The sequence below is a fragment of the Salmo salar genome, chromosome ssa09 (assembly GCF_905237065.1).
Source record: "Salmo salar chromosome ssa09, Ssal_v3.1, whole genome shotgun sequence".
NCBI classification, from domain to species: domain Eukaryota; kingdom Metazoa; phylum Chordata; class Actinopteri; order Salmoniformes; family Salmonidae; genus Salmo; species Salmo salar.
In genome coordinates this window covers 133,109,706-133,136,213 of record NC_059450.1, presented here as the reverse complement: position 1 = coordinate 133,136,213, position 26,508 = coordinate 133,109,706, and the positions used below count along the sequence as shown (strand labels likewise).

General features: G+C 44.4%; 1 protein-coding gene across 3 annotated transcripts in view; it reads right to left on the bottom strand.

Moving 5' to 3' along the window:
* Nucleotides 1-9,108: 9,108 nt before the first annotated feature.
* LOC106613016 (roundabout homolog 2) overlaps nt 9,109-26,508 on the bottom strand; it is a 56,524-nt gene continuing 39,124 nt past the window's right edge. Inside the window, exons 8-26 of one of the 3 annotated variants that reach the window (XM_045724639.1) lie at nt 23,104-23,275; nt 22,675-22,880; nt 21,151-21,232; nt 20,713-20,887; nt 18,010-18,176; nt 16,999-17,120; nt 16,648-16,864; nt 16,264-16,382; nt 15,394-15,577; nt 14,907-15,125; nt 14,536-14,578; nt 14,135-14,277; nt 13,553-13,909; nt 13,195-13,333; nt 11,902-12,299; nt 11,394-11,510; nt 10,802-10,981; nt 10,350-10,489; nt 9,109-9,809 (exon numbers count right to left, since the gene is read on the bottom strand). In XM_045724639.1, coding sequence (XP_045580595.1) covers nt 9,798-9,809; nt 10,350-10,489; nt 10,802-10,981; nt 11,394-11,510; nt 11,902-12,299; nt 13,195-13,333; nt 13,553-13,909; nt 14,135-14,277; nt 14,536-14,578; nt 14,907-15,125; nt 15,394-15,577; nt 16,264-16,382; nt 16,648-16,864; nt 16,999-17,120; nt 18,010-18,176; nt 20,713-20,887; nt 21,151-21,232; nt 22,675-22,880; nt 23,104-23,275 — 3,192 coding nt within the window. In that variant the 3' untranslated portion in view covers nt 9,109-9,797. The remainder of the gene's footprint in view (nt 9,810-10,349; nt 10,490-10,801; nt 10,982-11,393; nt 11,511-11,901; nt 12,300-13,194; nt 13,334-13,552; nt 13,910-14,134; nt 14,278-14,535; nt 14,579-14,906; nt 15,126-15,393; nt 15,578-16,263; nt 16,383-16,647; nt 16,865-16,998; nt 17,121-18,009; nt 18,177-20,712; nt 20,888-21,150; nt 21,233-22,674; nt 22,881-23,103; nt 23,276-26,508) is intronic. The other 2 variants (XM_045724637.1, XM_045724638.1) reach the window with 2 other exon arrangements.

Genomic DNA, 26,508 nt, shown 5'->3' with positions numbered 1-26,508 from the left:
CCGATCACTACCTTGTATCCTTTTCCCTCTCGCTCTCCTGCAACACTACTCACTCTGCCCCTACTCAGATGGTATTGCGCCGTCGCAACCTTCGCTCTCTCTCTCCTGCTACTCTCTCCTCTTCCATCCTATCATCTCTTCCCTCTGCTCAATCCTTCTCCAACCAATCTCCTGATTCTGCCTCCTCAACCCTCCTCTCCTCCCTTTCTGCATCCTTTGACTCTCTATGTCCCCTATCCTCCCGACCGGCTCGGTCCTCCCCTCCTGCTCCGTGGCTTGACGACTCATTGCGAGCTCACAGAACAGTGCTCCGGGCAGCCGAGCAGAAATGGAGGAAAACTAGCCTCCCTGCGGACCTGGCATCTTTTCACTCCCTCCTCTCTACATTTTCCTCCTCTGTTTCTGCTGCTAAAGCCACTTTCTACCACTCTAACTTCCAAGCATCTGCCTCTAACCCTAGGAAGCTCTTTGCCACCTTCTCCTCCCTCCTGAATCCTCCTCCCCCCCCCTTCCCTCGCTGCGGATGACTTCGTCAACCATTTTGAAAAGAAGGTCGACGACATCCGATCCTCGTTTGTTAAGTCAAACGACACCGCTGGTCCTGCTCACATTGCCCTACCCTATGCTTTGACCTCTTTCTCCCCTCTCTCTCCAGATGAAATCTTGCGTCTTGTGACGGCCGGCCGCCCAACAACCTGCCCGCTTGACCCTATCCCCTCCTCTCTTCTCCAGACCATTTCCGGGAGACCTTCTTCCTTACCTCACCTCGCTCATCAACTCATCCTTGACCGCTGGCTACGTCCCTTCCGTCTTCAAGAGAGCGAGAGTTGCACCCCTTCTCAAAAAACCTACACTCGATCCCTCCAATGTCAACAACTACAGACCAGTATGCCTTCTTTCTTTTCTCTCCAAAACTCTTGAACGTGCCGTCCTTGGCCAGCTCTCCTGCTATCTCTCTCAGAATGACCTTCTTGATCCAAATCAGTCAGGTTTCAAGGCTGGTCATTCAACTGAGACTGCTCTTCTCTGTGTCACGGAGGCTATCCACACTGCTAAAGCTAACTCTCTCTTCTTCTAGACCTATCTGCTGCCTTTGATACTGTGAACCATCAGATCCTCCTCTCCACCCTCTCTGAGTTGTGTATCTCCGGCGCGGCTCACTCTTGGATTGCGTCCTACCTGACAGGTCGCTCCTACCAGGTGGCGTGGCGAGAATCCGTCTCCGCACCACGTGCTCTCACCACTGGTGTCCCCCAGGGCTCAGTTCTAGGCCCTCTCCTATTCTCGCTATACACCAAGTCACTTGGCTCTGTCATATCCTCACATGGTCTCTCCTATCATTGCTACGCAGACGACACACAATTAATCTTCTCCTTTCCCCCTTCTGATAACCAGGTGGCGAATCGCATCTCTGCATGTCTGGCAGACATATCAGTGTGGATGATGGATCACCACCTCAAGCTGAACCTCGGCAAGACGGAGCTGCTCTTCCTCCCGGGGAAGAACTGCCCTTTCCATGATCTCGCCATCACGGTGGACAACTCCATTGTGTCCTCCTCCCAGAGTGCTAAGAGCCTCGGCATGACCCTGGACAACACCCTGTCGTTCTCCGCTAACATCAAGGCGGTGACCCGATCCTGTAGGTTCATGCTATACAACATTCGCAGAGTACGACCCTGCCTTACACAGGAAGCGGCGCAGGTCCTAATCCAGGCACTTGTCATCTCCCGTCTGGATTACTGCAACTCCCTGTTGGCGGGGCTCCCTGCCTGTGCCATTAAACCCCTACAACTCATCCAGAACGCCGCAGCCCGTCTGGTGTTCAACCTTCCCAAGTTCTCTCACGTCACCCCGCTCCTCCGCACACTCCACTGGCTTCCAGTTGAAGCTCGCATCTGCTACAAGACCATGGTGCTTGCCTACGGAGCTGTGAGGGGAATGGCACCTCCGTACCTTCAGGCTCTGATCAGGCCCTACACCCAAACAAGGGCACTGCGTTCATCCACCTCTGGCCTGCTGGCCCCCCTACCTCTGCGGAAGCACAGTTCCCGCTCAGCCCAGTCAAAACTGTTCGCTGCCATGGCACCCCAATGGTGGAACAAGCTCCCTCATGACGCCAGGACAGCGGAGTCAATCACCACCTTCCGTAGACACCTGAAACCCCACCTCTTTAAGGAATACCTGGGATAGGATATAGTAATCCTTCTAACCCCCCCCCCCAAAAAAAAAATATATATATAGATGTACTATTGTAAAGTGGTTGATCCACTGGATATCATAAGGTGAATGCACCAATTTGTAAGTCGCTCTGGATAAGAGCGTCTGCTAAATGACGTAAATGTAAATGTACTCTGGACGGCTCTGACTTAGAATACGTGGACAACTACAAATACCTAGGTGTCTGGTTAGACTGTAAACTCTCCTTCCAGACTCACATTAACCTGTTATGGATAGGGGGCAGTATTTTCACAGCCGGATAAAAAACGTACCCGATTTAATCTGATTATTACTCCTGCCCAGAAACTAGAATATGCATATAATTATTAGCTTTGGATAGAAAACACTCCACAGTTTCTAAAACTGTTTGAATGGTGTCTGTGAGTATAACAGAACTCATTTGACAGGCCAAAACCTGATTAGATTCTGTACAGGAAGTACCCTGTCTGACCATTTCTTGGCCTTCTTTGCCATCTCTATCCATTACAAAGGATCTCTGCTGTTACGTGACACTTCCTACGGCTCACATGGTCTCTCAGAAGGCGGCAAAAAGCTGAATCGTGGCTTTGCAGGCTCTGGTTGAAACAAAGTAGCGCGTTTGGGTAGTGGCTGGTTACAGTACTGTGAGACTCAGGCGCGTGCCCGCGTCGACCGAATGCTTTGTTTTCTTTCCTCTGTTTACCTAAACGCAGATTCCCGGTCGGAATATTATCGCTTTTTTACGAGAAAAATGGCATAAAAATTGATTTTAAACAGCGGTTGACATGCTTCGAAGTACGGTAATGGAATATTTAGAAATCTTTTGTCACGAATTGCGCCATGCTCGTAACCCTTATTTACACTTCGGATAGTGTCTAGAACGCACGAACAAAACGCCGCTATTTGGATATAACGATAGATTATTTTGGACCAAACCAACATTTGTTATTGAAGTAGCAGTCCTGGGAGTGCATTCTGACGAAGACAACAAAGGTAATCAAACTTTTGTAATAGTAAATCGGAGTTTGGTCAGGGCTAAACTTGGTCGGTGACTAAATAGCTAGCCGTGATGGCTGGGCTATCTACTGAGAATATTGCAAAATGTGCTTTCACCGAAAAGCTATTTTAAAATCGGACATATCGAGTGCATAGAGGAGTTCTGTATCTATAATTCTTAAAATAATTATTATGTTTTTTGTGAACGTTTATCGTGAGTAATTTAGTAAATTCACCGGATGTTTGCGGGGTGGGGGGGGGGGTATGCTAGATCTGAACGTCACATGCTAATGTAAAAAAGCTGGTTTTTGATATAAATATGAACTTGATTGAACAAAACATGCATGCATTGTATAACATAATGTCCTAGGGTTGTCATCTGATGAAGATCATCAAAGGTTAGTGCTTCATTTAGCTGTGTTTTGGGTTTTTGCGACATATATGCTTGCTTGGAAAATGGCTGTGTGATTACTTTTGGCTATGTACTCTCCTAACATAATCTAATGTTTTGCTTTCGCTGTAAAGCCTTTTTGAAATCGGATAATGTGGTTATATTAATGAGAGTCTTATCTTTAAAATGGTGTGAAATAGTCGTATGTTTGAAAAATTTAAATTATTGCATTTTTTTGATTTTTTGTATTTCGCGCCACGCTGTTCCACTGGCTGTTGAATAGAGTGGGAAGGTCACGTCCCACCTAGCCCATAGAGGTTAACATTATGTTTCCGAATGACATCACCAAGAGGTAAAATATATAGTGAAAACAATAGTGGTCCTAAAACGGAGCCTTGAGGAACAGCGAAATTTACAGTTGATTTGTCAGAGGACAAACCATCTACAGAGACAAACTGATATCTTTCCGACAGATAAGATCTAAACCAGGCCAGAACTTGTCAGTGTAGACCAATTTGGGTTTCCAATCTCTCCAAAAGAATGTGGTGATTGATGGTATCAAAAGCAGCACTAAGGTCTAGGAGCACGAGGACAGATGCAGAGCCTCGGTCTGACACCATTAAAAGGTAATTTACCACCTTCACAAGTGCAGTCTCAGTGCTATGATGGGGTCTGAAACAATACTGATGCGTTATGTATACATTGTTTGTCTTCAGGAAGGCAGTGAGTTGCTGCGCAACAGCTTTTAATTTTTTTTTAGAGGAATGGGAGATTCGATATAGGCAGATAGTTTTTTATATTTTCTTGGTCGAGGTTTTGCTTTTTCAAGATAGGCTTTTATACTGCCACTTTTGGTGAGTTTGGTACACATCCGGTGGATAGAGAGCTGTTTATTATGTTCAACATAGGAGGGCCAAGCACAGGAAGCAGCTCTGTCAGTAGTTTAGTTGGAATTGGGTCCAGTATGCAGCTTGAAGGTTTAGAGGAGAGGTCGACCGATTAATCGGAATGGCCGATTTCAAGTTTTCATAACAATCGGTAATCGGTATTTTTGGCCACCGATTTTTTTTTTTACACCTTTATTTAACTAGGCAAGTCAGATTAAGAACAAATTCTTATTTTCAATGACGGCCTAGGAACGGGGGTTAACTGCCTTGTTCAGGGGGGATTCAGGGATTCGTTTTTGCAACCTTCTGGTTACTAATCCAATGCTCTAACCACCTGCCTTACATTGCACTCCACGAGGAGCCTGCATTGCAGGCTGACTACCTGTTACGCAAGGGCAGCAAGAAGCCAAGGTAAGTTGCTAGCTAGCATTAAACTTATCTTATAAAAAACGATCAATCTTAACATAATCACTAATTAACTACACATGGTTGATGATATTACTAGTTTATCTAACGTGTCCTGCGTTGCATATAATCGATGCGGTCCGTGTTCATTTCTCATCGAATCACAGCCTACTTCGACAAATGGGTGTCACGTCCTGACCAGTAAAGGGGTCATTTGTAATTGTAGTATGGTCAGGGCGTGGCAGGGGGTGTTTGTTTTGTGTGTTTTGTGTTTTTTGGTTCTATTTTTCTATTTCTATGTTTCTTTTTTCCATGTTTGGCCGAGTATGGTTTCCAATCAGAGGCAGGTGTTTTTCGTTGTCTCTGATTGGAAGCCATACTTAGGCAGCCTGTTTTTTCCTTTGGGTTTGTGGGTGGTTGCTTTCTGTATAGTCTGTGTACCTTGCAGAACTGTTGATTGTCGGTTTGTTGTTTTCGTTTAAGTGTTCACTTTATTAATAATAAAAGAAGATGAGCAATATACCCGCTGCGTTTTGGTCACCTTTCATCGACGCCTGTGACAAGGGCGATGATTTAACAAGCGCATTTGCGAAAAAAGCACTGTCATTACACCAATGTACCTAACCATAAACATCAATGCCTTTCTTTAAAATCAATACACAAGTATATATTTTTAAACCTGCATATTTAGTTAATATTGCCTGCTAACATGAAAATGTGTCACTGCTTTTGCGTTCATTGCCTGGCTCGTTGCGAACTAATTTGCCAAAATGTTACGTAATTATGACATACCATTGAAGGTTGTGCAATGTAACAGGAATATTTAGACTTAGGGATGCCACCCGTTAGATAAAATACGGACCGGTTCCGTATGTCACTGAAATAAAAAAACTTGTTGTTTTTGAGATGATAGTTTCCGGAGTCTCAGACCCCGTAACGGGAGGAGTAGAGACCAGAGAAGGCTCGGCCTCTGACTCCGACCCGTTGCTTAATGGAGAGAACCAGTTGAAAGTTTCTGTCGGCTGAATGAGCGACACCGGTTGAGCATTCCTACAGCATTTCCTTCCAGAAACCATGAGAAAATTGTACTATCTGTACTTATTGGTGGCACAGGCGCTGTTTCATCCTTTCCTACACTTAAATTACCCTTGCCTAACGAGTGCATCTAAAGCTGGGTTTGCAGCACAGCTATCATCGCCATAAGGCGATCGTTTTCCTGTATATTATGAGTACAGCGACAGCAATTAGAAGGCATAATGTTAATGTTACTACTTAGCTTCGGCTGGTGGAGGTCCTGACGAATCACGTCCAGGTATGGAACATTTACATTACATTTAAGTAATTTAGCAGACGCTCTTATCCAGAGCGACTTACAAATTGGTGCATTCACCTTATGATATCCAGTGGAACAACCACTTTACAATAGTGCATCTAAATCTTTTAAGGGGGGGGTTAGAAGGATTACTTTATCCTATCCTAGATATTCCTTAAAGAGGTGGGGTTTCAGGTGTCTCCGGAAGGTGGTGATTGACTCCGCTGTCCTGACGTCGTGAGGGAGCTTGTTCCACCATTGGGGTGCCAGAGCAGCGAACAGTTTTGACTGGGCTGAGCGGGAACTGTGCTTCCTCAGAGGTAGGGGGGCCAGCAGGCCAGAGGTGGATGAATGCAGTGCCCTTGTTTGGGTGTAGGGCCTGGAACCCTGACCTGTTAACGGACGTGCTTGTTGCACCCTCGACAACTACTATGATTATTATTATTTGACCATGCTGGTCATTTATGAACATTTGAACATCTAGGCCATGTGCTGTTATAATCTCCACCCGGCACAGCCAGAAGAGGACTGGCCACCCCTCATAGCCTGGTTCCTCTCTAGGTTTCTTCCTAGGTTTTGGCCTTTCTAGGGAGTTTTTCCTAGCCACCGTGCTTCTTTCACATGCATTGCTTGCTGTTTGGGGTTTTAGGCTGGGTTTCTGTACAGCACTTTGAGATATCAGCTGATGTACGAAGGGCTATATAAATACATTTGATTTGATTTGATTTGAGGTAAAGCGTCTGGAGTGAAAAAGTTGAATGAAAAAAGTCAAGCGAGGGAAAAACTAAAAATATAAAACGGAAATTAAAAATTAAAAACCGTAAAGTTGGCAGGTAGCAAGGTAAGGTTAGTAACAAACCGCACAGCAGCACGTAAACAAGTCTAACGTTACAATTAAAGGGTCTGAATACTTATGTAAATAAGGTATTTCTGTTTTTATTTTTAATAAATGTGCAATAATTTCGAAAAACCTGTTTTTCGCTTTGTCATTATGGGGTATTGTGTGTAGAGTGATGAGGAAAAAACGAATTCACTCAATTTTAGAATAAGGCTGTAATGTAACAAAATGAGTTAAGGCAAGGGGTCTGAATACTTTCCAAATGCACTGTATACAGTCATTATTTATCATCTTTATCAAGGCTGTCAATAATTTCGGACCCCACTGTATATATATATATATATATACATATATATATTTTTTTGTGTGTGTGTGTGTTTCGTTAGGCTGAAGATGTCTGTCAACAGCCAGTGATTTGTTGAGAGTTCTTTTAATATAAATGCCATTTAGAATAAATGCACTTTTATCCAAAGCAACTTAGCGAGCAAAGCAAGTTGTGAGTGCATAAATATATACATATTTTTTGTACACATTTTGAATTAATTTACTAGTTTTGCTCAAATTTTGAGTCATGCTTGAGCAAGTTAAGAGACAAAAAAATGCTCCATTATGACAGCGTCTGTGTGGCCTAATGTGGTCTTCCGAGTGGCGCAGCGGTCTAAGGCACTGCATCTCAGTGCTAGAGATGTCACTATAGACCCTGGTTCGATTCCAGGCTGTATCACAACCAGCCGTGATTGGGAGTCCCATAGGCCCCAGCTTCGTCTGGTTTAGGGTAGGCCGTCATTGTAAATAATAATTTGTTCTTAGCTGACTTGCCTAGTTAAATTAAATTAATAATGATCTGCACATCCTATGTACACTATGTAACAGCCACTAGATGGTGCCTTCTATCAAGTTATACATCCACATATGGAGCCAGTTCCGCAGGCCTCTATTACTCATCTAACCAGTATCTGGCCAACGTCATCCTCCACATGGTAACTGACTCTGGAGTATTTAGTCAACAGTACATGGGATCATCTCTCCATGATGACAACCATGCTTGATTTATAATCTACATTACATTTATTATCCCATCATCTACCATTGATATCAAACATGTAGGTATTTTATGTTCTTACTGTGTGTATGGGTTCATGGTGGGTTCATGGTTGACCTATATGAATCTCTACTGAACAGATCAGTTCTCATATTTACAATCCCATCATATACAGCTGATCAGGGTTGGAGTCAATTCCATTTCAATTCCAGTCAATAAAAAAAAAAGAAATCAAATTAAAATAAAAAATGTTCCTCATCGAAAAGCATTGAAGAGCATTTGAATTTTAGTGTACCTCCTGAATTGACTAATTTATATGGAATTGACCCCAACCCTGCCACAGATATAAAACATCTCAATAGATGTTTGTTTATTTCTGTTCCTATATTTATGATGAAAAAACATTCTATACAGACAAACCCCTACATGTTCTTACCTAACAACAGGATCTTAAGCGGAGGTTTTCAGAATGACTTGAGACCAGTTATTGAAAGATAACTGCATGGATTTATGATTGATACCAGTGTACCAGTCACTAGAGACACAGAATAAAGGAGGTTCATATTGTACACAGAGGAGCTTCTAGAGGCCTGGGAAGAGTGCGTCTCAGGTGGAACAGCTCACATGCTCCTCTCTCTCCCAACCTCATCCACCACGCTCCCAGCCAGTCAGTTGATTTAACACACCTCACATATCCTGCCCAATATTCCACACAAAATAAACACTTCTCCCTCCTCTGGTTACCTTTTAACTGTAGAATATCCCTGCCTGATCCAGTTCTCTACTGTAGTTTTGTGTTGGGTTGTCCCCCTCACCACCTTACTGTTAACTACTTTCTACTGTCTGGCAGAAAAACCAATCTGAAATCGGTCTGGGTTTAGCAGTTAACAATTACATCAAAGTCAGTGCACAGTGGCACAATACAAAGAACCCAGGGAAAAGGGTACTTTTTTATTGTAAATGTGAATCAATATAGCAGGTTTTTAGGATAGGATTACCTACACTAGATCGATTCCAGGAAACAGTCTAGAGAAACATGTCTTTAGAGTAACAAATGTTTTATTGGTATTTTTTAACAAATCATTCCACTGATGACAGAACATAACAATTGGTGTTTAACAAGGGTATAGGATCACACATTTTCAGCATCACAACCTAAAATGACAAGGCTGCTTCATCTGCTGTTGAAAAGATCGATATGCCCGTTCAGAAGAAGCAGGAGGTTGACTCCACAATGACAGCGCGCGAGAGAGAAAGAGAAACTGTTAACACACTCACAGAACCTCACAGATGCCCAACTATCAGAAGGTCTTGTTAACAGTTTCTGCCTCATATCCTTTCATTACACAAACATCACCATGGTAAACAATAAACATAAGGTACATTCAAACATCTGATGTATAATATCTATAGTCATTTTAAGACTTTCTTTCCCTTTTCTTAAAATACAATATATTATCTTTATCCCAGGTTATGTTTAAAAAAAGTTGCAAAGATGTTTATATACAGAGGCAGGACATCAAATCACATACAAATTATGAATAAATAAAAAACACAAATATGAACTAATATTGAAAAAGCAGGTGGCAAGCCTAAATGCTCTCACTTTCGTCTTCAGCTCTTCTTTGACACCATGGCAACAGGCTGGATTTCAGCAAAAATGGAAGAAGCAAAACAACCTTTTAAAAAACACATGGCGGAGAACATCACATCACATAATCTGCTTCCAGCTACATGAGGTTCTGAAAGTAAACAAACACACAACACAATCATCCCATGGGGCTGGTGCCAAAAACAAATCCTGACACTGTAATTTAGCCACGGTTTAGCCACACAAATATGAGTATTCCATTTATGTTGCGCTCTCATAAATCTACTGACCCCCCATATTTGCCTACATCTATGCCATTGTCAAAACATTAGTTTGACATGTCCATAATCTACCCTGTGCAACATACTATAGATGGAAACACTGCAGTCTTGATTTGGAATTAATATTAACAACATGTTGGATAAACCATCCCAGACTGGTAGAGAAATTAAAGCAGCGGAGAGCCAGGTGTCTCTTGGGCCACTGGGTCTCTTGTCTCTCTGTGCCTCACCAATCAACACTTATTAAGACCCAAACTTGTCTTGGATAATCACCAAATCATTGCCTTACATTAACCCACTACAGTACTAGACTTTAGTAGAACATCAACACTGATAACAACTACAGGACTAACATCATGTCTCTACTGAGCCATACCAGGTAGTTCTGCTGTCCTTCATCCTGGACTCACCTCGTCCCTCCTCCGGACAGCTCCAGGCCCTCTCTGTCCAGTTGAAGCCCGCAAGGAGGCCACTCCACCAAGGGAACCGTAGCCTGACATCTGGCCCCGGGGCAAAAAGCTGGATGGGCAGTACGGGATTACCCCCTCATCTGCAGATGACAATATGCAATCACTCAAAAGTGCAGCTGGAATTATATGGGTCAGATTCTAAGTGCTGAACCAGACTAGACCTTCCACCATCTCTGTCCACCTGAGTAGAGGGGATTGCTGCTAGATATGTGTGCTTAAACCAATGCATTATTTTAAGTCCACAAAGGATTTGTATGCGTATGAATGTAGACGGAGCATTACTAGACCTCAATCACAATATGTGTCTGTGGTTATGGCTTTTATAATACTGTACTGTATGTGTATTTGCATATTTGTATTAATTTGCATTAATTAGATGGTTTGATGCATACCCTGTGAGTCCCACATGGCAGGCCCCCTCTTATGGGCTGAGGAGTAGTCTCCTCTCCTCTGCAGAGCCGGCGAGCTGTCCGCCGACGGTGTCCGGCTGCAGCCCAGCACATCAGCCAGGAGCTGCAGGGGGTCGTCTGCGGCAGGGGGTGGGGCCGGCGGCGGGGGCAGGTCTGCACAGACTGATTGACAGCTCATGATAAAAAAAACACTGCCTTCATTTGACCTAACAGGTTGCCTCTTTAAAGCACTGCAGTCTATCTATTCACAGTTGGATGCACACTGTAGGACTTTAACCAATACGTACTGGATAAGACCACCTGTTAAATTACCAAAATGTAAATACACTGTACTGTAAGGATGTGGCTTGAATCCCAAGGCGGGAATGTTACTCATGTGCATTTAAAAACCTCCTCTAGCAAAATACCAAGAAGTTAGAGCCAGTAAGAAACATTTCTAAGTTCTTACAAATAATAAGCTGGAGTAACTTGTTATTCCAAAAGCTGTGTGTGTTGCCTTGTATAAAAGCCTCTACAAAGAGAAGATATGATATGAAGATAACATAAATGTAGCCCAGTGTCCAATATGTCTTACCTGCTTGGTCATGCAGCTCTCGTCGGTGCTGACCCTCCCTGAGGACTTTCTTCTTGCTCCTGGTTCTTTGCCCCTGAGTAGCGTGGGCGGACTCAGCCAGGAAAGGAGGATATTGTCCTGACAGAAAAGAACAGTGATGTCATCGTCAAGTAGACATTCAAAGGGAATAAAAGACACAGCACCATCTTCATATACAAATACTTGGTGTTAACGTAACATGACAACATTGAATAATTCAGGATAAGTATGCAGTTATGGATTAGCCTGGTAGTAGATCTGTGTGTGCTTTAGCCAACTCCTCTTGTCCAGTTCATTATCATGCCAAACACAGACTGTATGCATGGCATGGCAACACATGACAAAGGACGTGGCTTAGGCACAAACAGTTCTGTGACCAGGCTGGTCATATTCAAGAGGCTAGCTACACATATAAATAATTATCCTATGCATTAGAACTATGAGAGGGGAACAGGTGTGTAAAGACAGGGGATAGGTGTGTACAACTAACCTCCTCCGTCACACCTCTCTGAAATATAGCTCTCCCCCATGAAGGTGTCTCCCCATTGGTTGGTGTGGTATGGCCCGCTGACATCATATGGCCCGCTGACATCATCCTTATTGGCGAACAGGTTGGGGTTGGAATGGGAGACCTGGGAACTGGGCCCGTAGCAGGCCAGCAGGTCAAAGTGCTGCAGCGGGGGGCTGTCGTTGGGGTTGAGGGGGTTTGTCTCCTCCTGAGGGGATGGGGGAAGTATGGCTGTGGACCGCATGCTGGAGGTGGAGCCCTGGGTCAGCTCCTCTCTTCTGGAGGAGGGCAGGCTGGGTAACTCATCCCTGGAGCCTTCCATCAGGTAGGTCCTGGCTGGCAGCGGGGGACACCAGTCCTCCTCATCCTCATCTGAGCTACTGGGAGCAGGAGGAAGAGGAGAAAAGACCCCTGGTTTAACAACTAAGAGGACCTGACACATTGAGTGAAAAACATTGTCAGTAAGACCCCAGTATAAATCTAAGGGGTATATCTTACACAATACTTGTACTTCATAAAGAAAAGTCTTCGAGGCACATTAACAGCCATATCCAGAGACAGTAACAGTAGTTGACAGAGTTACATTTTAAAAGAGGAACCAACAGCATTGGGTTACAAAACACAAGAGTGACTTCAAATGATTTATGTTGCCGTGACAACGTCAGAGGACATCAGAGCAGATTTAATAGAGGACTTGTTATTGAAACAGGAAAGTGCTAATCCACACTGTCAGACGGTGGCTAATGTCATTACAAAAGACGCTGTACAGTCAGAGCAGCTAGGTCCCCCCAGTTATGGTCACAATCTCATCTGTCACAGTCAGTTAGAGGACACTCTACACTCCCCCTGATGCAGCCACAATAAGAGTCTCTCCTGAGTCTCCAGACAAGAATGTTTTTAACTCCAACTTTAACCATAGTAAACATCATTAGAGTTTACAATCTGGTTTGAATCAGAGGACAGGTTCTGGCCCTAACGTCACGAACTCTTGCTATATAGTTCAGGTAAACTATCAGGTCAAATAGAGTGCAAGCCATACATTCAAACTAAACATAGCCCTCAAATGAGGGTGTCAGAGAATAGATAAAAAGGAAACATCAGGAAAAAAATCACAATGAGTTATGGAGAAAAGGTTGAATATGTAACAACTTCAGCACTCCTGGTTTTCCTTCCCTCTACTGCCATTTCCCTCCATACACCGTTAGTTCCCTCATCTGTACTTAACAAGCTGTCCCATGGGAGGGTGTCTACAGGGGATATGGCGCTAGGTGTTACCTGTTCCTCCCCTCATCCCTGTCTCTCTTTGTGTAACTCCGTTCTTTATTAGCAGGCAGTGGTAGAGACAGCACGTCCTCCCAGTTGAGTGGTGCAGGCTTGGATGGAGGACACGTGGACCTCTGCTTCACCAGCTTGGCTACAGTAGAGAGACAGCAGACAACCCACACACTTATTTAAATCAAGCTGAGGAGAACATTAGAAATGAGCTATGTTAAACATATGTATGTACAATACATTTGTGTACAGCATACAAACACCCACATCAACTATGTAACAGAATTAGCTATATCCTCACTAACGAACATTCCATGAGCCCTTAACTACAGTACATGAGAAGTGTAATAGCTGCCTCTACCATTGCTTGTCCTGGCGTACTGCAGCTTGGCGTACTCTCTAGACTGGATGGTCAACTGGTCCAGGTCCTGCTCCAGACTGAAGAGGCCAGAGTTGGAGAGGACGGGGGTAATGGCGTAGGGGTCAGGGCCCTGGGTGTAGGAGCCCTGGGTGTAGGAGCCCTGGGTGTATGGGGTGTTGGAGCCCTGGGTGTATGGGGTGTTGGAGCCCTGGGTGTATGGGGTGTTGGAGTATTTGTTGTAGTAGGCTAAACCCTGCAGGTCCTCGGCAGCAGCTGTATTGATGGTGCTGTAGATGGGACTGTCTGTGGACACTGAGCTGTACTTCTCAGACTGGCTCAGGTAATTGGAGATGCCAACTGCGGGACAGAAATAGAAAGTAAATAAAAAAATGTAAAGTGGAACCCATTTCCTTGAATGAACCACTTCATCTTCCCTCTGCAATTTCCTGGTCAATCACAAAAGCTCAAATAGCTTCCATCATTTGAGCAGCAATGGCGGCTTATTACTATTAATTTTGCCTCTGTTCAAACTACTGCATTTTATCCCACCCTAAGTTGCAAGAAGTGACTGTGGGCTCTCACCATTGTAGTATCTGTCTGTAGAGTCCAGTTTGCCAGAGCAACAGTTGACTGAGTCTTTTCCATTGTGGGCAAGGCCAGGGGCTGGCCAGGAGTCTGCTAGCCATGGGTAGTTCCCCATGTTGGAGCCCAGCATCCCTGGTCTACTGTAGGCAGATGGAGAGAACTAAAAGGTCAGATATTACTGTAAGTCTATGCTGTTTGTAATAAAAAGAGTGCACTCATTCCTTTAATTAGATTTGTGTGTGTTGGGTATATGTTATATATTACTACACTGTCGGAGCTAGAAACACAAGCATTTTGCTATACTCGCAATAACATCTGCTAAACACTTGTATGTCACCAATAAAATTTGATTTGATTCTTGTTCACATTGAATATCTGAGTAAAACCAAGATCTCTACCTTCCGTTGCTGAGACCAGATCCTTCACTGTGAGCAAATCCAACTGCAGGAAAAACAACAAAAGCAATGGCTGCAATTAAAAACATATCTTACTCAAAGCAGTGGAGGCTGCTGAGGGGAATGGCATCAAACACATGGCAGCCATGCTGCTGAGTTTGACCTAGATACACTAAAAGGCATAGATCACAGCAACACTAGGATTCTGAACCCACAGATTACAACAAGTCACATTATAAGATACTCAGATACCCAGACTTGGCAAATGTGATGGTGACAGAATTGGGACAGATTAGTGGTGTAATGCTAATGGTATTGTTTGTATGCTATGTGAATACAATGTTGGGGTTGAGGTTAAGGATGTTACAGTATACCTGCAGGTGTGTAGGCAAATGAGGTGGTGTAGTGTCCCAGCTCTTTCCTCTTGCGGTGGCGACAGTATAGCCAACCACTGAAGCCCATGAGCGCCAGCCACGAGGCCACACCCAACCCAGCTATGAATGCTGGTTGGCTGACCACTCCCGTGATCTGCTCTGATAGACTGACGCTGCTGTCTTTCTGCAGAGGGTCTGAAGGCATGTCCAGTGACAGGGCTGAATGATAGAGAGTCCAGGTTATCAGTCTGGCAAATTAATTTCCAATATGGCTTCCTGAATAAAGAGATAACTAACTTACCCCATTGGTTTTCTAGCAAGAAGTGTTGAAATACCGTATACCAGTAACAAACAATTCAAAAACCTCAAGCCTCGTCTTTAGTCTTCTACCATACTGACTGAGGACCAGGGTATTAATTGGCTATTAATGTTGGCTATTAATGTTGCAGCTAAGGAAGGGTCTCTTCTAGTGGTAAAGCTGACTCACTGAGGACCAGGTCTATAGGTGGGCTGTGTTCACCCACTCCCAAGTTGGTGACTGCAGCCACCATCACACTGTACTGGAGGTCTGGTAGCAGTCCAGTCAGTAGGATGGACAATACTGCTCCATCCACTGTCCTGTTGATATGGCTCTCTGTCTTCAACTCAGTGTCACTCCCCAGGCACCAGACCTGGCAGACAGAGAAACAAGCTTGATACTGAGTGGTGGAGAGACAGAAACTCTGGAGGAACAGAAATGGGACAGAAACTCACGAGGGACAGAAATGGAACAGAAACTCCAGAGGGACAGAAACGACCTACAACATTTAATAACACTAGAAGCATCAAGTCGATCATGTTGCCAAGAGGACAACTGAACCAGAAGTGGAGATATTTTGTTGCTAGCCGGCACGACATGGGTATACGATAGACTTTAAAACGCCTTTCCAGAAAAGTCTGAGAAAATACGTTTTTTTTTGTTGACTGCAAAGCAAAACCAAGAGGAGATCCAATCGACAAGATGAGGACAAGTGATTTAAATCTGAGGACTAAATTAGTTAAATTGTGTTTTTGCATCCTACAGAAGTGTTGCAGTTAACTGATACTAAGCAGGCAGCAATGTGCAATGTTTAATTAAAACCACTAGCACAGCATTTCTGTTCAGCACAGCATGTTTTGGCAACAAGGATAAAACCGACTGCTTAAAATCAGCACATTGATGATTCAAACAATTAATTAATTTTCTCTTTCCCACGACCAGCTGTAGTGACTAATTAACTGCCCACTTTTCACTAAATTAACATCAGACAGAGTAGTCTAGAGTAGCACCTTCCTCCAGCCAGGTACAGCTTCAACAGTCTCCATGCTGTAATCTCACCTTGTACTCCAGGACTGTACCACTCTGCACATCAGCGGGGGGAGGTTCCCAGGAGACACTGATGCTAGAGCTGTTGCTGAGCTGGACCACCGACACAGCCTGCGGGGGAGCACTCAACACTGGAAGGATGTGAACATGGACAACTGTTGGTTAATGAGACCCAGGAAATCAAAAATAGACTTTGGTCAATAAAATAGATTTTCCTATACGCATGTGCTGTGGTGTCCTACAGTAACACATCACAGCATTGAGTCATTTTAGAAGCAAACAAATCTTTATCAATTCTAAGGGAAGTCTGAGCAGCAACAATAAAATGTAGTGAACTACTGTATGCCTACGGACTTCACAGAGAAGGACCGTCCTGCATCCCGCTGCGTGTCTTACCCTCCTCAGGGGTGCGTAGCTGCACCAGGGGGCTGTCCAGTCCCTGCAGCTCGTTGAAGTAGGGGCGGACCTTCACCTCGTACTCTGTGTCTGTGTGCAGGTCTGATAGGACAGTGGTGAGCTCAGGCCCCACTTTCACGTCCTGGACTAACCAGGCGCTGCCAGTGGAGCGGTACAGCAGCCTGTATCCCTGCACATACTGAGACTGACGTGCCACCTGACCAATGACAGAACACAGGGGGAGGGACATAGAGGTGGTTAATTATATATTTCCCGAGATATTATAAAGTATAAAGCACAGTACAAAGTAGCATATTGTTTTTCCAGGTTATGACACTCAGTTTTACTCACAGTCCAGGAGACCTGGGCACTGGTGGGTGATAGGACCACAGGCTTCTGCAGGTAGAGAGACACCTCCCCTAGTTCTCTCTGCACCTGTCTGCGGTCTACCCCCTGCTCTGTAGGACTCCCATCTACAACACCACAAGAGAATTGCACTCAGAACAGCCTGACGTCATACCACACTGCACTGAGAATAGCCTGACGTCATACCACACTGCACTGAGAATAGCCTGACGTCATACCACACTGCACTGAGAACAGCCTGACGTCATACCACACTGCACTGAGAACAGCCTGACGTCATACCACACTGCACTGAGAACAGCCTGACGTCATACCACACTGCACTGAGAACAGCCTGACGTCATACCACACTGCACTGAGAACAGCCTGACGTCATACCACACTGCACTGAGAACAGCCTGACGTCATACCACACTGCACTGAGAACAGCCTGACGTCATACCACACTGCACTGAGAACAGCCTGACGTCATACCACACTGCACTGAGAACAGCCTGACGTCATACCACACTGCACTGAGAAAAGCTTGATGTCATACCACACTGCACTGAGAACAGCCTGACATCACCACACTGCACTGAGAAAAGCCTGACGTCATACCACACTGCACTGAGAACAGCCTGACGTCATACCACACTGCACTGAGAACAGCCTGACGTCATACCACACTGCACTGAGAACAGCCTGACGTCATACCACACTGCACTGAGAACAGCCTGACATCATACCACACTGCACTGAGAAAAGCTTGATGTCATACCACACTGTACTGAGAACAGCCTGACGTCATACCACACTGCACTGAGAACAGCCTGACGTCATACCACACTGCACTGAGAACAGCCTGACGTCATACCACACTGTACTGAAAACATCCTAATGTCATAACACACTGCACTCAGAACAGCCTAACATCACAGAACACTTTACTACGAAAAAGTCCAAGTGATTGACTGATTATACACATATTATATGCTGTTCTGTGTCCATACTGACCCTGTGTCCTGATGGGTTCAGAGATTGGGCTGGGGTCACTCAGACCATAGGAGTTGACTGCTCGGACGATGAACAGGTAGACAGTGTTTGGGTACAGGCCGATGACGGTGTGCTTCTCCTGTTTCACATGGTCAGCTACCGTCTGCCACACACTGCCAACGGATTGGCTGGAAAATAACATTAATCAATTACAGGTTGAATTCTGGGAGGATTGTCTGGCCTTGTCCTTATCCTGATATGACAAATAACGCAACAATGAGTGTGGTTTGACAATTTGGGTCCTCCAGCAAAGATGAATGTTGGGTAAATGAATGCTATTATCGTCTCAGTCCAGTGAGGACCTACAGTACATATTACCTAGTCTATGGTATGATTTGTCCAGTCAATTACCCAGTGAGTGATAAGCGACCAGTCAAAATGCATCAGCATGCTTCATTTCGGCTGGCACCTAGCCAGGAACCGACTGAGTGTGCTCGCATACTCCCTTAATAAAACACCTTCACTTGAAAAAGAAGAAAAAGCGTCAATAGTACTGTTTGACCATTTTTAGACGCCGTAGCCAGTAAACACTTCCTCAAAATAGTCTGAATTAATCTAAAATAACTCCAGAAATCTGTGATTCATTTTGACATTTTTGCAGAGGATTTCTTAGTTGCGTAATTTACTACTAAGATGTTTGGTGTAGTCTTTCCCAATGAAAAAATGTGCATGAAAACGAGTCGTCTCTGGTTGAATCACAAAAAATAAGAATCCCTAATGTTGACCAATCACTGATGAAGGGATGAAAACTTCGGCTCCGAAGAAATAAATGTGTGCCCGAACAGGCGAAAAAACCCTTCTGAAGTACAAAACGAACAAAAACACATCACAAAATGTTGTCATAATATATGCACGAATTCTTCCGAACTGATTTGCCTGGAAAGCATGTGGACGCCTTAAGGAAGCAGCGCTAGAACTCTGACCTGCTCCTTAACCTCACTAGGGTAGGGGGCACTATTTTCACCTCTGGATGAAAAGCGTGCCCAAAGTAAACTGCCTGCTACTCAGGCCCAGAAGCTAGGATATGCATATAATTAGTAGATTCGGATAGAAAACACAGAACTGAAATGGCAGGCGAAAACCTGAGGAAAATCCATCCAGTAAGTGCCATTACTTTGAAATGGCTGTTTTTCCAATGAAAGCCTATCCACCATTTAAAGGGATAGGACCCAGATTCCGTTCCCTATGGCTTCCACTAGTTGTGAACAGTCTTTAGACATTGTTTCAGGCTTTTATTCTGAAAAATGAGGGAGAATGACAACATTGAGTGAGTGGACCCTGGGATGTCCTCAGAGCTGGTTACTGCGCACGACCGAGAGCGCGCCTTTCTTGTTTTTCTTTAATATTGATGACGCTATTGTCCGGTTGAAATATGATCAATTATTTAGGCTAAAAACAAACTGAGGATTGATTATAAACATCGTTTGACATGTTTCTACGAACTTTACGGATACTATTTGGAATTTTCGTCTGCCTCTTGTGACCGCATTTGAGCCATTGGATTACTGAACAGAACGCGCCAACAAAATTGAGATTTTTGGATATAAAGAGGGACTTTATGGAACAAAACAAACATTTATTGTGTAATATGGAGTCTTGTGAGTGCAACCATACGAAGATCATCAAAGGTAAGTGATTCATTTTATTGCTATTTCTGACTTTTGTGACTAATCTACTTGGCTGGTAACTGTATGTAATGTTTTGTGTGCTGAGCGCTGTCCTCAGATAATCACATGGTTTGCTTTCGCCATAAAGCCTTTTTGAAATCTGACACGGCGGCTGGATTAACAAGAAGTTAAGCTTTATTTTGATGTATAACACATATATTTTCAAGAATGTTAAATATTTGAATTGAGTATTTTTGAATTTCGCGCTCTGCAATTTCACTGGATGTTGGCCAGGTGGGACGCTACCGTCCCACACCCCCTAGAGAGGTTAACTGACTTGCCTAGTTAAATAAAGGTAAAAGTAAGACCTGCGTAACAATATGCCCTCTGCTATCCTCCAACCATCCCTCTCTTCTTCCATTAAGCCCTGTTCTCCAGCCCTAGGAGGGTTAGCGGAGGAATAATAGGAGACGTCCCCATCCAGCAGCTAGCTCTATTTAAAGACTGTGCTCTGTTAGATGAAGTTTGAGGAAAGTAGCTAACAGCTACCCATGGGAATGTCTTGTCTCAAACTGTGCTGTCAGTCTCAGTGCCAATCAGCAGGCAGCTTGTTGCTCTGTATGTGTGTCTGGCTCTGCCTGCCCAGAACCTCTACCCTCTCTGCCTCTGTGATAAGAGCTCTCTGGCTATTCTCTCCTTCCAGGACCACAGGGAAAATGCAGCTTTTTTCTTCATGCGACCGATTCTAGGATTCTCTGCTCCAGAATGCTTTAAGCTTTTATTTAATCTGCCATGGCTCATTTGCCCTTCACGTCATTATTTCCTGCCACTGTAGCACATGTATGTTAAACCAAATGGAGAATCTCTGTATGTGAATACAAATCAAGGACACAACTGATATAGCAACAGACCTAGAAAGGCCCCAGTAGTACCCAGCAGTGAAATAGAAATCCCCTATTTATATAGTACCCTGCAGAGCCATGTATTAAGAGAGGTTGGACAATGCGGTTTCTAAATATATGGCTCTGGTACCCAGTCCTTGCATGTCATACTGTACCTGAAGGCCTCGATGATGTAGGAGGTGACAGCAGCCCCACCCTCGTGGGGGTTGGACTGCCAGGTGAGAGTGACTGTATTCCTGGTCACATCCGTCACCACAGGCTTCTGGGGCGGCCCTGGCAGCTGGATGGACTCTGACACCCGGGGAACTGATGACCCAGGGGCTCCGTCCTCTGGGACACAAACAGGGATACGGCATGAGATAACATGAGACACAGTGGTGGTGTGTGATAATGGTAACTTGGTGTACCGGGATATAGTCTGAGTTTGACTGTATTTTTCAAGTCTATTGATATCCACACACAGTAGTGATGAATACTGTAGCTAAAGCAGGAAAGTAGGTTTCCATAAAGCATAATGTACATGTACTGTATCATTTGAAACCAATGGGGTTTGTATGGTTTTGTGAGGCGCCAAGAGGAGTGTTTGTGTTTACCTCTCATGGTGAGTGTCCCGCTCCAGCTCGACTCGCCCGTGGCGCTGGACACCACACAAGTGTACATTCCCGAATCCTTATCCTAGCAACAGCAAGGTGCATTTTAGCTCCCTTTCATGAGGAGAGGCGACCCAAAACATTGGAACCACAGTGCTTTAGATACTTTCTGTGTTTGTTAATCCGAGTGGAGCAAATCTCAGCGGATCTCCTCTTTTTACTTATTAATTGCTTCTTTGTTCACTGCTTTGCCGCCGTCCTGAGACTCACTTTTAGAAGTGTAAAGTTAAAATATTTTATGAAATGCCACTTTGCCACAAAGCAGACATCACTCAGCCACAGTAGTAGTAGGAGTCCTATGCGCTGAACACTCCTGAGAGAACAGCAGTGGAAATGTGATTCATCTCCCAATGTGCATGGTCTCCCTCACAGGTGTCTAACTCATTCCACGGAGGCCCGAGTGTCTGCGGGTTTTCGCTCCTCCCTTGTACTTGATTAATGAATGAAGCTCACTTATTAGTAAGTCACTCCACTTACCTGACTGTATAGGTCTGAATTGAAAGGAAAAAACAACAACCAGCAGACACACGGCCCTCCATGGAATGAGTTTGACAACCCTGGTCTACCTGCTCTCCCTTTCCACAGTACTGTATGTATATATGTCTTCCACTGGCCTAATGGTGGAGTGCCAGTCTACTGTAACCAACATAAATCCATGTTAGATCATTCACCACAGCATCGACCTCTGGTTTGTGGATTGGTAGTATGTGGACAGATGAACTCGTTGTGAGTTTAACCACTGCTGAAATATTGAAGACTAGGAGGGGGCATCTCTAGGCTAAATATTTTTAGCCCCTCTTTCTCCCTCTACATCTCGTCCTCTCCATTCCCCCCCCCTTCTCCCTCCCTCCCTACCTCCATCCCTCTCCATGCCAAGCTAATGCATCTCTTCTGTTCCATTGAGCGCAGTGACATGGCAGATTTCCCCTGCCTCAATGACGCATTGGACCTTGTGTTAATGCTCCAAGTTTGCTGAGCACCACTGCTGAGAGAGAGAGTTGTGCCAGGGATGTAATTAAAGGCTTTGAAATCGTTAATCATGCGTGACCACAGTCAATTAGCACAAACCATGCTGCTCTCCCCGCTCTGCACGCTCACCTCCAGGTGAGGCCACAGCACAAAAGGGCCACGGACTGCTCTTTCATCAAAGCAGAACACATTTACATTTACAAACAAGCCCCTTCATTAACATTACAATTACACACTGCGTAGGCAGGTAATCGCGCCAGAGAGGTCGGTTTGAAATTCAGTTTCACCTTGATTTCTTTTTCAACGCAGAGTGGTATTTATAATGGAGGAGAACATAAAAACATTTGTTGGTTGCCCTCTGGCTTTGGAAAAAGTAAAAATATAACAATGATGGATGGCAGGCATTTCTGTACAGCCGCGCGATACTAATTTATTAATGAGGATCAAAAGACAATCAGATCACAGCCATATTTTTATTCCATGACATCATACACGTACCTCAACATTAGTGATCTGCAGTGTCCCGTTCTCCATCAGAGTCATGCGGGGGTCGTCCCCCACAATCCTCTCCCCGTCCTTTTCCCACATGATCCTTAGTGAGGGTCCACCAATCGCATGACACTGCAACTGGGCAACGGACCCCAGACCCAACGTCTGATTGGCTGGGCCTTGACGGATGATTGGTGGAACACGGTCTGAAGGACCTATGGGTGAAAGGGAAGAACAGACAGGATATTATGTCAGTGGGTCCTGTCACACACACTAATGTCCACTTTATTTGACAGTGGTTATGTAGAGCTGTCGAAGGCTATCTGCCCATCCATATATGTGTGTTGTAATATCAATATATTTTTGCTGGGCTCTCTTCTCCCAGTACCATATGTCCTTCCTCGTCCCAAAGTAACCCCCTCCATCCCTCAAACTCACCCCCTTCCACCTCCAGCAGGGCTTTGGTCAGGACACTTCCTGCTACACTGATGGCCTGGCAGATATAATACCCAGAATCCTCTAGGTGCACGTCGGTGATGGACAGCTCACCACTCATGGAAACAGAGTAGCGGCCGGACTGGGAGAGGGGCTGGCCAGGAAACAACAGCATCTACACACACACAGACGCACACACACAGACAGACAGAGAGAGAGAGAAAGAAAAACTTGCATCTTAGCTAGTGATGAATCAGAGAGATTGTGTATCCATGCATTATATGGCCATCACTTTTCCAACACAATACAGAATAGCAGGAGAACTACAGACTTTTGGTTTGGTCTGTTGGCTTGATGTGAGCTGACAGATGCTTTACACACGGCCAGAGTGATGAGAGGGGGAGATGGGCATAAATAGGGGGAAGGGACAGCCATCCATCCATCCATCCATCCATCCATTTCATTCCTCTAAGAGGCTTAGACTGAGTGAGAGGAGGACCAGGGTTATAAGGTCACAAGATAATCCCAAAAGTACAGCAAACCGCTTCACAAACAGGGGACCAGGCAAATCAACTATCACATAGACTGGAACACATTGCAACTTATTCAGAGAGCCTCAGGCCAACATCCCTCTGCCTGGTGGATCTGAGGGTTAACTCCTCTATGTTCTCTACTAGAACCATCTAGACTAAGTGATATTGATTGTTACCCCACTGTTATCAGAATGTTATCATTAGGTATTTATAGAAAGTTATAATGATAGAAGGTTTTAAACATAGTGTTTCTATGCCTATTTCCCAAGGAGGCAGCTCCTCTCCCACCTGATGCTACTGTTTATAGGCCTCCTGGGCCATATGCAGTGTTCCTCACTGAGTTCCCTGAATTCCTATCGGATCTTGTAGTCATAGCAGATAATATTCTAATTTTTGGTGACTTTAACATTCACATGGAAAAGTCCACAGACCCACTCCAAAAGGCTTTCGGAGCCATCATCGACTCAGTGGGTTTTGTCCAACATGTCTCTGGACCTACTCACTGCCACAGTCATACTCTGGACCTAGTTTTGTCCCATGGAATAAATGTTGTGGATCTAAATGTTTTTCCTCATAATCCTGGACTATCGGACCACCATTTTATTACGTTTGCAATTGCAACAAATAATCTGCTCAGACCCCAACCAAGGAGCATTAAAAGTCGTGCTATAAATTCTCAGACAACCCAAAGATTCCTTGATGCCCTTCCAGACTGCCTCTGCCTACCCAAGGACGTCAGAGGACAAAAATCAGTTAACCACCTAACCGAGGAACTCAATTTAACCTTGCGCAATACCCTAGATGCAGTTGCACCCCTAAAAACTAAAAACATCTGTCATAAGAAACTAGCTCCCTGGTATACAGAAAATACACGAGCTCTGAAGCAAGCTTCCAGAAAATTGGAACGGAAATGGCGCCACACCAAACTGGAAGTCTTCCGACTAGCTTGGAAAGACAGTACCGTGCAGTATCGAAGAGCCCTTACTGCTGCTCGATCATCCTATTTTTCCAACTTAATTGAGGAAAATAAGAACAATCCGAAATTTCTTTTTGATACTGTCGCAAAGCTAACTAAAAAGCAGCCTTCGCAAATGGAGGATGGCTTTCACTTCAGCAGTAATAAATTTATGAACTTCTTTGAGGAAAAGATCATGATCATTAGAAAGCAAATTACAGACTCCTCTTTAAATCTGGGTATTCCTCCAAAGCTCCATTGTCCTGAGTCTGCACAACTCTGCCAGGACCTAGGATCAAGGGAGATACTAAAGTGTTTTAGTACTATATCTCTTGACGCAATGATGAAAATAATCATGGCCTCCAAACCCTCAAGCTGCATACTGGACCCTATTCCAACTAAACTACTGAAAGAGCTGCTTCCTGTGCTTGGCCCTCCTATGTTGAACATAATAAACGGCTCTCTATCCACCGGATGTGTACCAAGCTCACTAAAAGTGGCAGTAATAAAGCCTCTCTTGAAAAAGCCGAATCTTGATCCAGAAATTATAAAAAACTATCGGCCTATATCGAATCTTCCATTCCTCTCCAAAATTTTAGAAAAAGCTGTTGCACAGCAACTGACTGCCTTCCTGAAGACAAACAATGTATACGAAACGCTTCAGTCTGGTTTTAGACCCCATCATAGCACTGAGACTGCACTTGTGAAGGTGGTAAATGACCTTTTAATGACGTCAGACCGAGGCTCTGCATCTGTCCTCGTGCTCCTAGATCTTAGTGCCGCTTTTGATACCATCGATCACCACATTCTTTTGGAGAGATTGGAAACCCAAATTGGTCTACATGGACAAGTTCTGGCCTGGTTTAGATCTTATCTGTCGGAAAGATATCAGTTTGTCTCTGTGAATGGTTTGTCCTCTGACAAATCAATTGTACATTTCGGTGTTCCTCAAGGTTCCGTTTTAGGACCACTATTGTTTTCACTATATATTTTACCTCTTGGGGATGTCATTCGAAAACATAATGTTAAATTTCACTGCTATGCAGACGACACACAGCTGTACATTTCAATGAAACATGGTGAAGCCCCAAAATTGCCCTCGCTAGAAGCCTGTGTTTCAGACATAAAGAAGTGGATGGCTGCAAACTTTCTACTTTTAAACTCGGACAAAACAGAGATGCTTGTTCTAGGTCCCAAGAAACAAAGAGATCTTCTGTTGAATCTGACAATTAATCTGGATGGTTGTACAGTCGTCTCAAATAAAACTGTGAAGGACCTCGGCGTTACTCTGGACCCTGATCTCTCTTTTGAAGAACATATCAAGACTGTTTCAAGGACAGCTTTTTTTCCATCTACGTAACATTGCAAAAATCAGAAATTTTCTGTCCAAAAATGACGCAGAAAAATTAATCCATGCTTTTGTTACTTCTAGGCTGGACTACTGCAATGCTCTACTTTCCGGCTACCCGGATAAAGCACTAAATAAACTTCAGTTAGTGCTAAATACGGCTGCTAGAATCCTGACTAGAACCAAAAAATTTGATCATATTACTCCAGTGTTAGCCTCCCTACACTGGCTTCCTGTTAAGGCAAGGGCTGATTTCAAGGTTTTACTGCTAACCTACAAAGCATTACATGGGCTTGCTCCTACCTATCTTTCCGATTTGGTCCTGCCGTACATACCTACACGTACGCTACGGTCACAAGACGCAGGCCTCCTAATTGTCCCTAGAATTTCTAAGCAAACGGCTGGAGGTAGGGCTTTCTCCTATAGAGCTCCATTTTTATGGAATGGTCTGCCTACCAATGTGAGAGACGCAGACTCAGTCTCAACCTTTAAGTCTTTACTGAAGACTTATCTCTTCAGTAGGTCCTATGATTAAGTATAGTCTGGCCCAGGAGTGTGAAGGTGAACGGAAA